Below are 13,315 nucleotides of genomic sequence, written 5' to 3'. Positions count from 1 at the left end.
TACTGACCTTCTGCACTACTTGACATAAATATCTGACAGCTGAAGCAGCAAATTGTATAGTTGATACAGTAATAGTTTTATAGGGTTAATAGTAAGTTTATATAGCACTTATATAGCAATGAAGAAGTGTCTGTTATGCTCCTACTGCATTTGTGAATACACATAATTTTTTTCTGTCTTTTGTGATCTTTTGTGATGAACTGGAATACCACTTACCACAGTAAATAATCTGATTTCTATTGGAATCTCCTCACTTCAAAAGATTCTTATCATTGGCCTCGTCTGCATTTTGTCTTCCGGGCATTCGTCAAAGTCCATGCAAGTTTCCAAACTCTGAAAGTGTGTTTGTGACAGTACAGGCATGTTTTATGCCCAAAATAAAGGCACAAAGAAATTACAGCACAGTTTTTCCACGAGCTGACAAAAGACTATTATGTTGTAGTCTGGCATTACTTCTTAACTTGAAAAGCATAATTTAAAAGTCATGCCAATGTTGATCTAGTGTTGCCTAATCTAAAATTAAGAAACATTCTTGTTAGTGCCTAAAGGGGAGTCACTTTAAGACACATTGCAGTTATTGCATCTTCTTTTTTTTTTCTTGGCTTTATTTATTTTTTCAAATCTGCCTTCAAAGCTGCCTTGCAAATGAATTCAGCTGGCCTGGGCTTTCCTTGAGCTGACTTCCCATCTTTTTTTCCCGGACGTTATATGCAGTTCTCAGAAATGTGCCCCAGAATCAAGGCTTTCTGTTATTCTGTATAGAGGTCATGTCTTGCCCATATCACGGGGGCACAACAGGTATTATATGTAATCCGTGTTGTTGCTTTGGCTCAGGATGGTATTGGCTGTACAAACAGAGGGAGATCAGCTTCTGGACACAGCCCCCCTTTGAAGGCAGACCTCCAAGAAACTTATGACCACCACAGAGGCTCTTTCAAACCAAATATACAAACCAAAAATGAGCAGTTCTACTAAAAGGGGATCGATTTGAGATCAGCTAAGTTAAGAAAGAACAATTTTTGGATATCCTCTTCAGTAGCCCTACTCATGCTCATACTGACTTATCCCTGTATTTCATACCCTTGGTCCCCAGTGCAGTTTATGGCTTGTCTGTCAGCATAACTGTGTCTCACACCCCTAGCTGGGAGACAAGCTTGTGTCTGAAGCCCTGATGGCATCTGAACCCCGTACACTCTCCCCCCTGCGGGGTTTACCAGAGCCCAGGGTGTCGGAGCATGGGAGCAGGGCAGCTCCAGTTACACTCTCCCCAACCCTTAACCTCACCGGGACCCAGGGGTCATCTGGCTTTGGTAAACTTCTCTCCAGACATAAACTATATCTGTCTCAACACCATATACTTATTACCATGCCTAGCTACCCTTAAAACCATGTACCATGGTAAATTACCCTGGTACATTTGCAGTTAATTGTGCTTTTGACCTTGTCTGTTCCACTGATTTTTTTTCTCTGCTTAGCTTTGGTTCCTACTTTGCTACACATCATCATATTCTCTATATTCTGCCCTGCTTTTACCATAATTCCACTGTACTTTGCAGAGTTTTTACAAAGAAAAACCACAGCACATGTCCACTACCAAAGCCATGACAAATAGATTTGCAGTATTCGAGAACCACAGTCACTAGAAATATACACAGTTGGCTTGGACATACTTAGGGAATTACTTCTGAGGAACAGATTTCCCTTTAAGTGCAGGGAGAGAGCGTCAGACTTTTTGGAAGCCCATAATAGTAAAGAGAGGTGTCGTCAGGGGTTAACAGAGCTAGACATACAGTAGAGCTGAGCCAAGGCTCTTCACAAAAATTGCACTTGTAAGGTAGCTGGCATCAGTCTTCAAGACCACTGGGAAGAAGGAGTTCTGTGGCTGGATGGACACCTGTAGAATCTGAAGGAATGGGGACTCCAGTTCCTGTCTCTATTTCTGATTATAGATTCCATCAGTGTGCCAATCTCTGACATATGCTGACACCCTCAGCCCATGCGCTAAGTAAACAACAGACTGACTCCAGTTAATTATGGGCTGGCAATGACGAGGCAAATTGAACAACTGTTCATTTCCTGAAATGTACATTGTTATCAATACTAATATTGTTTACTCTATTTATTAGCTTGGCCAATAGCTCTATCCAGAACAACTGAAAATACACGCATGACTTTAGATGAGTAAAAATCCTACACACACCAGCAGGATAAGGTTAGAAAATGATAAATAAGGCCAGAGAAGGCTCAAAGTGCAATGCACGTGCTCCGCTAGACAAAAAGAAATAGTAATATTTAAATCAGTGTACAGATGGTGTGAATATCAAGGAGAAATTAAATGACTTTATGCATGCACTATGATCCATGTGGTAATTTTTATGGCAATACTGCCAAGTTGATAAAATCACCTCTATCCGTGGCAAATAAATATATATATATATCAAAAAACGTTCAGGCAGGACTATTGGCGTTCGCTTCTCCTCAGAAGCCAACGTCTTCTTCTCATTATCCCCTTATCTTGTAGCTTGAGCGGGGCCTGCCTGATAATGACAGATGACCATGTAATTACGTGATCTTTTCTGCATAGCTCTGTGATAGGAGTTACACCACTTTCATCCTCCCACCTGGCAGGCCTCCCGCTCAGCAGTGGAATAACATCAGCCCAGCCGAGCCGGGAGATACACTACTTACTACGGGCTCGCGGCGCCACGCTCAAAGGAGATTTGCCCCTCTCGAAACCCCCCCACCTCCATCCGAACAAGAAACCAGAAACAGCCCCAGGGTCAAAGGGGACTCCTCAGCCCCCATGGCTGCTTAGATGGCTGGTGTGGGTGGTTTTCCTATCCAGAGTGGGGACGGCTCAAGTCTTACACCTGTTATTGTCAAACACAGCACACAGCTTCACCCACCCGTCCCACTGGCAAAATAACTTCCTTACTCATGATGACAACTAGAAAACAATGGATTTATACCATGGGAAAGCACAATGTGCAAAATGGAAATTCAGTAGCTTGGTGAATGCGACAGAGAGACGAATTGGATATCCTTGCGCATAGGCTGCCCAAACCCTCCCTCACTGTTGAGAGGAGTTTCCAGTAGGTGTAGACGGTGAGGAGAGATAGGTTCCAAGAGGTCCTGGGTGTGAGATTTATATACGTACAGGAGCGGACGTGTGTGAGATTAGGACCTAACCTTCCTCCAGAACCTCTGTTATCAACTCCATTTATTGGAGATTTTTTTAATAATTAAAATCCTGTTACTACAATACTAGGGTTCAGTAGTGGGTCACATCAGTGAAATCACCTTTACCTGCTGAAATGGATCTGAGCTAGTCCAGGTATTAATCCAGTCTCTGTCTTACTTTCTCCACTGGATTTGGGACAACTCAACCATAATCAGGGCCATTCCACAGGCTTGTGCACAATGTTAGGATTGAATGGTCGGTGGTTTTAGAACTGATTTAAGCTTGTTAAACTGAACACAATTTTTAGATAGTGCATCTTTTAGGCCTTACAACGGGTGCACTATTTTCATGTTTTGTTCAGTTGTATATCATCCACTCTGACCCTTGAAAGCTGCAGTTTTATGATTTCCATACCATTTCAACTAAGTTCTTAATATCCAAACTGAAATAATTACCTTTGAAATGATTGAAATAAATACCTTAACTATGAAATAGCAGTTTACTTTAGCTGGGTCAGTTTCATGCTTTTCTCAGGTATCTGGCACTGGGATTGCAGGTCTGCTGAGTCATTAAATTCATGGTGTCTTTTGTCTTTTTTATTTAGTATGACACTGGCAGAACAAAATGCCTTCTCGGAAATATCTACGAAGCAACTATTCTAGCTGACCTTACCTTATTTTTGACAAACTTGCAGATCGTTTATATTTAACTAGGACTTCACTGCAGCTTTATCCATGATCCCTTGTAGAAATTAGGTGATTATCTGTGCCAAGTGTTAAATTTTTCTCATTATCCAAAGGGGAAACGCAGATGTGTGACTATGAACGTGGCAGATTCAAAGTAACAGCACAGATAAAGATGAGAGATCACTCACAGTTTCTCGAGGGCGGAAAGCCCGAAGAAAGATCCATTCCTCAGCACGCTGATCCGGTTGTTATTCAGAATCCTGTGGGAGAACAGATTGGATCAGAATCTGGCCTGACATAGAGAGACAGACAGAGTGCTTTCATAATCCAGCATTGTTCCTAATCAAGAATCCTAGCCACCTTCTGCCAACAAAAGCACAGTTTCACCAGTTTCTCCAGTGAACCCACACCGTAGTGCTAGCTATGAGCCAAAATGTGGAAAAGGCTTCAATCCAGCATTATCAATGTAAGCCATCATGCTGAGATAACAGCTGCAACACATTGCTTGATTATCACATTTGAAAAACAACATGACTTAAAACTGATAATGCAAGCCTAGCCTTGGCTCCTAACATTTTTGATGTACTGTATGTGAGTCTTTGAGGAGGTAAAAATGTTCAAAGGTTTTTAAACAGGGTCTACCTTTTAAAAAGGTAAGTATCTTTGCTTGTGCCTTAGATATCTTCTCTGTTTTCATATCCCGTGTCATAGTTTAGCAAAATATTGTGTTGGTGAGGCACAATTGTGAATGAAAGCCATGTCATCTAGAGCAACATATGGAGCAGGCTCACTGCTGGTCTTTAGTATCTGCTAGCACAGGGCACAAGGCAGGGTACACTCTGGACAGGTATCAGGATGTAACCAGTAAATTTCTTCACTAATATTTATATGCCTCACACTCCTTTTGTTTTCCTGTGATCTTACCTTACCTTCAAAGTTCATTACTAGGCTAGGATGTGATAATCCACTCATTTTTCCTTATTATCGTATCAAATGTATTTTCCATAATAAATGTTTATAAGCATGCTGCCATATAGTGACAAACCATGGTGCTGTCATGGAAACCTAGAATGCAAATGTAACATGGATAAGGGTGATGAAAGACTGTTTTCTCTTTCTGGGAGACCTGTGTAGCATCATGTACACTAGGTGCTCTTGAAGGACTTTATATAAGAGGTTATGAAGATACACAGTATGGATGGCATTCCTCTTGTAGGCGCAGTTTGGCAATAGTGACACAGGTGGCAACTGCGACTTGACTGTTCTGGCAACATGGAACTGTTTTTTTGACTGATTATAGCATGCTAAGGGCAGGGTGGAATTCCAAAATCTGCAAACTCCATTAGAGAGTGGATATGGCCCTCACTTCAAAAGAAAATCTCCCGGATCAAATTAAAGCATCACCTTTGCCAGGGCAATCCCCCTTTCCCCAGCCAGCCGATCAATTTGTTTGATCACGCTCATATCTAGAGAACAAAGTGATGCCCCCAGTCCAGGCTAAGCTGCAGCTGTTCATACTTGAACCCAGGCATTCATGCTGCACTGGTGTGGGAAATGTCTGTAAAACTGATGGCTGTATTGTGTGCAAAGTAATCAGAGAACACAGAACGACTTAGAGGGGCTATTTATTGCCTTAAGAACAGAGTGTTATAGATCACCACATCCCAAAGGCTAAGCATACTTCATATGTGTCAATGTGACTTTATACTCTAACTTCACATTTCAGATCACAGCTGGTTCTCTCTAGTTCCTACAGTATTTTATTTTAATTTGCAAACCCTGAGAGTCCAGTCTTGAGATTTACTACAAATTTAGCATGGTGCTTTTCTGTTAATTGTTGTCAACTGTTTCCCTGTCTGTATCAAGTCAAGACACTATGTCAGCCTCTGGAGTTGAATTTGAAATTGTTTCCCAGTCCCTGCAGGTTAAAACAAAACAGGACACTTTCTGATTTCATCTCAGGACATCTGATTCAAACCTCCAAATCCACTCAGCTCAAGGACTATTGGTTTAGATTCATGAGGCCATTTACAACATCCCTTTCTATTCAGTAAATGTGCAGTCAGTGACCAGTGATAATGGAATACGACAAAGAATGTATTTTCCCAAGAAAGCTTCCCCCCAGCAGAAAAGGACAACTAACCCTTAACAACATAAACACACAGAGATTTAATTTTTCCTTAATCAAACAAATTATCCATCAATCCACTGAGAAAGTCACTTTTTTAGTGATGATCTTAGCAATCTGGAGCCCATCCCAGAAGCACAGGCTGTAATACAGGCCTGAAATCACATGTTTGGTGTCTTTTTGGACAGGATGCCAGTTCATCGCAGGGACACACAAATGTATTAATATTAGCAGGACTATTACACATCTCAAGCTATTTTTATAGCAGTACTTAACTGTACTTAAGAACACAAGAGTACGGACCGAATCATCACAAAAAAGTATATTTGCTGAAAAAAAACAACAAAAGTTTTTTCAAACTTCATAGTACATGACCCTCAATTATAACTACAAAGAGTTTTCCATTTTTGAAACTGAGGTCTATATCCTCATGGAATAGGAAATACTTCTTGGACGGAATTGTTCTGTGGCACTGCTGCAGAGCCCTGATCCCGTCTGTTTTGCAATGACCAACACCAAACGCGTTCAAGCTTTCCGCGCGTTCTTTTATTAATTCCAGGGTGTTCAGTTACAACGGTTGGAATTCTGCGAGCACAACAAACCATAAACTACAGCATCCTCAGAAACGTCCGGACTGTTAGACACTCTGGAGAATATTCACATGCTGGCCTCCCAGACTGCACACTGACGCAGGAGATTTTCAGTTTGCACATCTGTCTCTGTGCACACCAGCTCTTTAGTGATGGCCCCTCCATGCCCCACTTTCCTCCTCCCCCTGCAGTGGGTCTCTAATTGCCTGCAAATTCTGTTTGTCAAAAGCAGTGTGTTTTTAATCGGCACTCTGCAACGCGCTGCTACATTTTTTAAAAGGAGCTGACAGAGAACACGCCCTACCGATTTAAAGGCACGGCAGCTTTATTCAATAACATCAAGGGCGCTGTCTCCCACCTTACTTAGCCCAGCCTTACAGAAGATTGGACCATATCAGATTCTCACTCCTCCCTCCCGTTCCACTTCAGCATTTGTTTTCTGCTTTGTCCAAGAACGTCGCTCAAAACAGCACTCTGAAAAATGGAAGGTGTTGGAAAAAAAGCTCCCTTGTCCCCCCCCTCCCCCCCAGCTCTCATGATCAATCTTGTATACTGTTTTCCTGCTGACACCCCAGTATCCTCCATTATGAGACTCCCTGAGGAGCATTGCAGACATAGAATCATCCTCTCATTGTTTGTCTAAGAACGTGTGTTTCGAAGGAGAGAGAGAGAGAATGTTCCTCTTTTCCCATACAAAGAAAATTGAGACACTCAAATCATTTATCCACCCAAAACCAGGTTATCTAACATCACAATCAAGTATGTATACCATAAAACTAGAAGCTATAAATCCACTAAAACTGAAGATACTCTGCGCAAATAGCAGCAGTGCCTTTCATCTAGAACAGGAGACTCCAGACGTGCTTGTGTCTGCCAATATACGGGTATTAAAACAGCACACTGAGATATGTATTATTACTTCCACTGAAAAAAGAACCTCCAAGCTGTTGCTCAGTAAACAGCCCAAAATAGGTAATGGTCCCGCCAGGCTAAACAGGAAATCTAGCCAATTAGCTGTTTACTCAGGGCCCAGCCAGCAGAGGTCAGAGGTTACCGAGAGGACACTTCCTGGATAGCGATCTGAGAGCTAGTACTTTGTTGAGATCTGAAATGGGGGAGCATTATTCAATGCAGTCCACCACATAAGGCCTCGGACTGTAGAGTTGAGAGGTCTAATTCAATAAGGTCCAGCTCAAAGAGCAATGTATTCCATTAGAGGGCTGAGGGGCATCTAAATCACTATAGTCTAAAACAGGAAACACACAGGGAGCCTGAAAGCCCTTTACAGAATATTCAGTCTGGCCAAGTTACACACACACAGAAGGAAGCCTTGTTCAGGAAGCTCAGGACTGTCCTACACACAAGGAACCAGCTAATTGAATTAATCCCTTACAGAAAACCTCTATGTCATTGTATTTGCAGACATGAAAGTTAGCTAACCCAATAACACAGAGATATAAGAATTGCATTGTTGACCTAATCTGACGCATTGCTAGTAATGTTTCAGACATTAAAGATGCTAAAGAACTGAATCAACTGAGTACAGTACACAGAACAGTTTTTTTTTAGATCTGTTGGCCTGTTAATTCAATGAAGCTGAGTTACAGGGTTTGGTACAGTACTTCTGATGAAACCGAATGTAGGTTAAAAGTTAAAAGCACAGTACAGGGTTGTCAATATGATTTAATACTGTCTAGCATACAGGAAAGTGAGGCCTGGTGATCAGAGAGCCAGTTAATTCAATACAGATATGGAGTTACAGGTATGTTTTACAGATTTTGCTGTTTGATCATAACTTAATTGTTGACAATTGGGCTTGCATCGTTATTGCATTGTCTAGAGACAAGCAGAGGAAGGGGTGTATGTTCTATCTGTTTTCTGTGTGTTTTAAGCCAGAGGCTGCTTTCGTCCAGATATACAGACCCTCTGTGCTCTCCAGAGTCAGGATTTTTAAACACAAGGCCAGGCCTCTGTAGGCTAGGTTTTACACCAGAACAAAGGCGCAGAATGTATTATTTTCACATTTGATTAGCAAGACCACTACTTAAAAAAACAATCCAAAAAATAAATTCAGTCAGATAGACCTGTCTTGTTCCCTGCCCCGTTTCTTCTCCTTCTCCTAAAAGTCCATTATACCAATTTGCCTTAATTTTGCATCTCTTTCTCATGTCATCCACTGCCCTGCAAGACATGAATGACACTGAATTCTGCTGGAGTTACCCACCTTGTTCTAACAACATTGCCAAACTTGAGGACCCAAGAGTTTCTATAGCAACCAATCAAAGTGAAAGGTTGTCATCTCTCTCCCAGAGGTGATAACTCTTAGTCAATACCTTTAAGATGAAAAGGACACAGCTATTCTCCTAAACATGAAGAGGCTATTGCTATATGGAAACCAAACTGGTCTCTCATGGGGAATACAGTTAAAAATAATATCAGCCTTTCTACCTTCCATGAAGACTTCCAGTTCAAGCAACCCACACTGTCTGCTTCGTAATAGACCGTCCGGTCACAGCTCATTCAGCCCTACTACTGTAGACATTCAGCAATAGAATTACACACCACCCATTAATTGCCACAAAGTTAATAAACTGTACTTAGCTACAGAATTTCTAAGCAACTTTACAATGAATATCCCACTTGGTAAACAACATAATTGCCTTCACTGAAGGTCTAGCTTTTATCACCTAGGATATGAAAGCAGTGAGATGCACTGAGCCAAGATGTTGAGTGTTTTGGCTTTTTTCTTCCTGGCCAAAGATTCCAATAATGGGTGGTTTTAGATTAATCTGAAAACCCCTTATATAAATATATAAATATCCATAAATATCCCATACCGATGGGGCCAGGCTGTTGGCATTATTACAAACAAGTGATGCAAAAAATCCCAGATTTGTTTTCTCTGCTGCTTCATTTTTGTGTTTGTCAGGAGAAAGAAGAGCGAAGGATTCTTGTAGGGGGCTGTAGTTATATTACTGGAGGGCAGAATCTCTTCTGTGTTACTGATGGCCCAGCTGCGCTGGTTTTTGCATGTGGTTCTGCCCTGTTGTGATTCGGAGGGAATGCTCTACAGTTACACGGCAGACAGCTGAGCTGCAGTTTTGTGGTGCAGTTAAACAGCAGCTGCTTGCAGAGGGGGAAAAAAAAGGTCTGTAACCATTCCCCCTTACCGAAAAAAAATCTCCTAAATGGGACAGGATATCCTGCTTTTGATCTGAAAAATCTGTTCCTAATAAGCTGAGGTTTGGGTGAAAAAAAACATTTCTTTGGTTCCTTTCTCTCTCTCTCTCCCTGACTCTGCACACAAGATTCCATTACCTTACCTTGAGCTATTTGATCCCACTGCCTCTCAGGCCCTAAAGCAGTCAAGAATGAAGATCCCCACCTACTGGTCCACCAACAGCACTTTCCACAACAACTTTTCTGGACAACAACAAGATTTTCTGGACTCCCATCCCAGTACTGGTCAGGCCCAACAGCATGGTTTAGCTTCTGAGATCTGTAAGGATCAGGCTGGAAAGTGGTGATGCTGCTGTTTTGCTTGAATACTGAGTGCGGTTCTGTTAGCCTGTAAAGTTACTTTTAATGCTGTGCTGTTAATTGCTGTTCGATTGAATCTTTTTGTCCATCAAAGCCGTAGGGATGGGAGGAGTTGCTGAATGCTTCTAGCCACGAGTCTGGGAAACCCCACTCACTCTCCCTCTCTCCTAACCACCAACCACCAGCCCCATTTGAGCTCCCTTCCTTCCCAGCACCTTCATTATTCATAACCTCCACCCCTTCGCTTGCTCCCTACCAGATCCTTGGGTCTAACCACTGAACTAGCACACCTCCCGTCCTCGGTCCTCGGCTCTACTCACTATCTGATACTGCCTCCCTCTTTCCTCTTCGCTCTCATCTGTGTTCAACACCGTCTTCCTCAGTCCAGAATCCTCAGCTCTAACCACTACATAGCATCGCCCCGGCCTCGCTGTCCCTCAGCTCTAACCACCAGCCCACAAGACACCTCTCTCTCTCCCTGACAGTGCTGGAGTTTTGGCTGCAGGGTACACTGCAAACCACACACACGGGATCAGGGTCTTAAGAGGGATTTAAATTTAATAAGAATACTTCAGTGAGTTAAGCTCTGTGTTCTTATAACTTCTCTCTCTCCTTACCTCAGGAGACAGTACAGACACACTTTAAGGAAAGCAACAATGATGATGATGACAACACATTTTTACATAGGTCCTCTATAGGCCAATATTCCCAGTGTGCCTTGCCAAAAGGTCAAAGGTCACCAAAGCTTATTATGTGCTGGGTAATAAACTCGATCGAATGAAATTATTTGAGGAACCTCATTTGGATTACAAATCCCCCCTCCCTATCTGTGTAATCTCTACTCCCAAAGCAAACAAAATTAGGAGTGCAGGTTAACTATAATAAAGCAAGTCAAAACAATTCAACACACTCTGTATAAACATAATTAAACTAGAGAACTGCTGTGCATCCCAGTGGCCACACACAAGGCAAACGCCTACTGCGAAAAACTGTATGGCCGTTTTGTCTCCAAACAACAGCAGCTTTAGAATTTCAAATCTGTAGGAAGCCAGACCAGGGATCAAGGAGTGTTAGATGAATGGTTATTGAAAATCCCAAGGGTTCACTATACGTTTTGGGTGGGTGAGGAAGTGCTTAAATAACTCTGAGGAAATAATATATTTTTTACCATTCAGTGATTGCAACTGCTTCAGAGTCAGTATGGGCTCAAATACATTTTCATTCCCAACCTCAATAATTAAGACTACATTGAGAATGATTTTTATTAGATCTTAATTCATTTTAAGAACCTGGAATTTTGTGGTAAGTCCAGTGGCCATTGTCAGAATTACATCGGTGGCATTAATCATGGCATTACTGTCCACCTGTGCTCAGGGCCGTTTTGCCATAAATGTGACGTCCTTCTTTGTCCAACACTCCATTCCAAGGCTGTCAGTAAGCTTTGAAATCCTAGACTGGGATTAAACTCTTAGTTACCATGGTAAATATTTGCAACGGCTATGCAATACTGCCCCTATAAAAACTTAATGAAGAAAATTGCAACCATGGTCTTGCTTAGTAAAGCAGAGTGCGATCACAATAAAGCTGAAAGCAAAACAGCACGGCCATTTAGTGTAAAACCCAGGTAAAACTGTAGTCATCTAGTTTATTGTTACATGAGGATACGACTCCATACAATATGAAATTTATTAGGAGCTATGCCTGGAATCATTTTGGTCGAAGGGTGATCAGCCTCTCCCAGCTATTTCTAGGGCAAAACATTGACATTAGTCAGTGGTACCTGGCTGTGATCTTGCCAGGGCAGCACTGATTCAAGAAGGGTCTCTCTTAGCTGGATTCCCCATCAAATCATCCAAATTATTTGAAGTGACTCTCATTTGAAAAGCGAACCAAAGATACAATATGCACTGCTAGTAATCCAGATTTGTCACTTTTAATACAGGGTAGGGATAGGATGAATTTATCATTACTCACATCTGTCATTATAGTACTGCATCATGGCAATCACTGAGCCCAGCCTAGACTGTGCCAAGTCTGTAGTCAGATTCTCGTGGGAGATATCTCTTATCTGATAACGTAAGGAGATCTTTTAAAGGAGGACTTTTAAAGGAGATCTTTATGTTGTCATCATCTCACCCGGAGCGACGGAACAGCAGCAGTTTAATCCAGATTAGAAATTCTGAAACTGGTGAATATACAGTAAAACAGATAAAAAATATCACCCCTTTCTCATGTGTAAGCAGTCTTATGTTCTTATGTAAATTACAAAATTCTATTTTAATGAAGGACAAACTTCCTTCTCAGTTCTCTTCATTTGGCCAATTAAAATGCTCTACCATGTGAAGTATCGGATAACTGTCTGGGACCAGGAGACACAAAAGTACAAAAATACATCAGCATGGGAGAGAAGTGGAGGAGTCATCTTGACCACCAAGAGTTCTGAGTGCTGGGAATAAAACTCCACGTTCATGGATTAAAATCCAAATCAATGGTTCCTTCAGGAAACCCAATTCAATGAGGTTTTTGTGTCAGTATCGTGCTAACAACCGCTCTAAGCTCTCACACTCTTACCACAGGATTCTAATAGCACCTCATAACTTCAAAATGCCATTTGACTGCATCTCCAGGGTACAAAATAATAGATTGAGCACACCAGGTCCAAAGCTGAACTTAACTCCCACACAATCTGTCATCCCCCATCAAGAAAATAACCTGCAGATGGCCTGTAGCTTTCTATAGAAGCATATATAGGCTTTTATAGAGAATCAGGACATTTCTCCAGAAACATGAAAGTTATTTTCATAGGGGTGTGAGGAAGGGGTGTAGGGGTAGCAGTGCTGTTAGTAAACACCCCGCTTGTTTAGAACAGGGTCTGTTTCCGGGACACATGGCGATGGTTAGGGGCCAGCAGCTCCTGGGATAAACAGGGAGAGGTCTGAGCACCGGGGTCCCTCGACAACAGCCTTTCATTGTAAAGTGCCGCAGCCTTCAGCCCTGCTAATGAAGCCAGAGCCCCCAATTACTGCTTTTATTTGTCTGCCAGAGCGGCAGCGCTCAGCGGGGAAGGGTCTGTGCCGTGTGTGACTGTGTGTGCGTCTGTGATCCGACAGCGCTTGAGTGTACTTCCCGGCTACTGTCTAAAAGGGCCTCCATTAATTTGTTTTTTTTTTTTGAAGTGTTGCAGCAAATC

General features: G+C 42.1%; 1 protein-coding gene across 1 annotated transcript in view; it reads right to left on the bottom strand.

Moving 5' to 3' along the window:
* adgra2 (adhesion G protein-coupled receptor A2) overlaps window positions 1-13,315 on the bottom strand; it is a 58,067-nt gene that overhangs the window by 28,717 nt on the left and 16,035 nt on the right. The window contains exon 2 of the mRNA XM_088909214.1: window positions 4,056-4,127. Within this exon, the coding sequence (XP_088765340.1) occupies window positions 4,056-4,127 (72 nt within the window). The remainder of the gene's footprint in view (window positions 1-4,055; window positions 4,128-13,315) is intronic.

Source organism: Atractosteus spatula, chromosome 2 (genome assembly GCF_055471065.1).
Source record: "Atractosteus spatula isolate fAtrSpa1 chromosome 2, fAtrSpa1.hap1, whole genome shotgun sequence".
Classification (NCBI taxonomy): domain Eukaryota; kingdom Metazoa; phylum Chordata; class Actinopteri; order Semionotiformes; family Lepisosteidae; genus Atractosteus; species Atractosteus spatula.
Note: the sequence above shows the minus strand (reverse complement) of the source record. Positions and strands in the feature narration are given on the sequence as shown.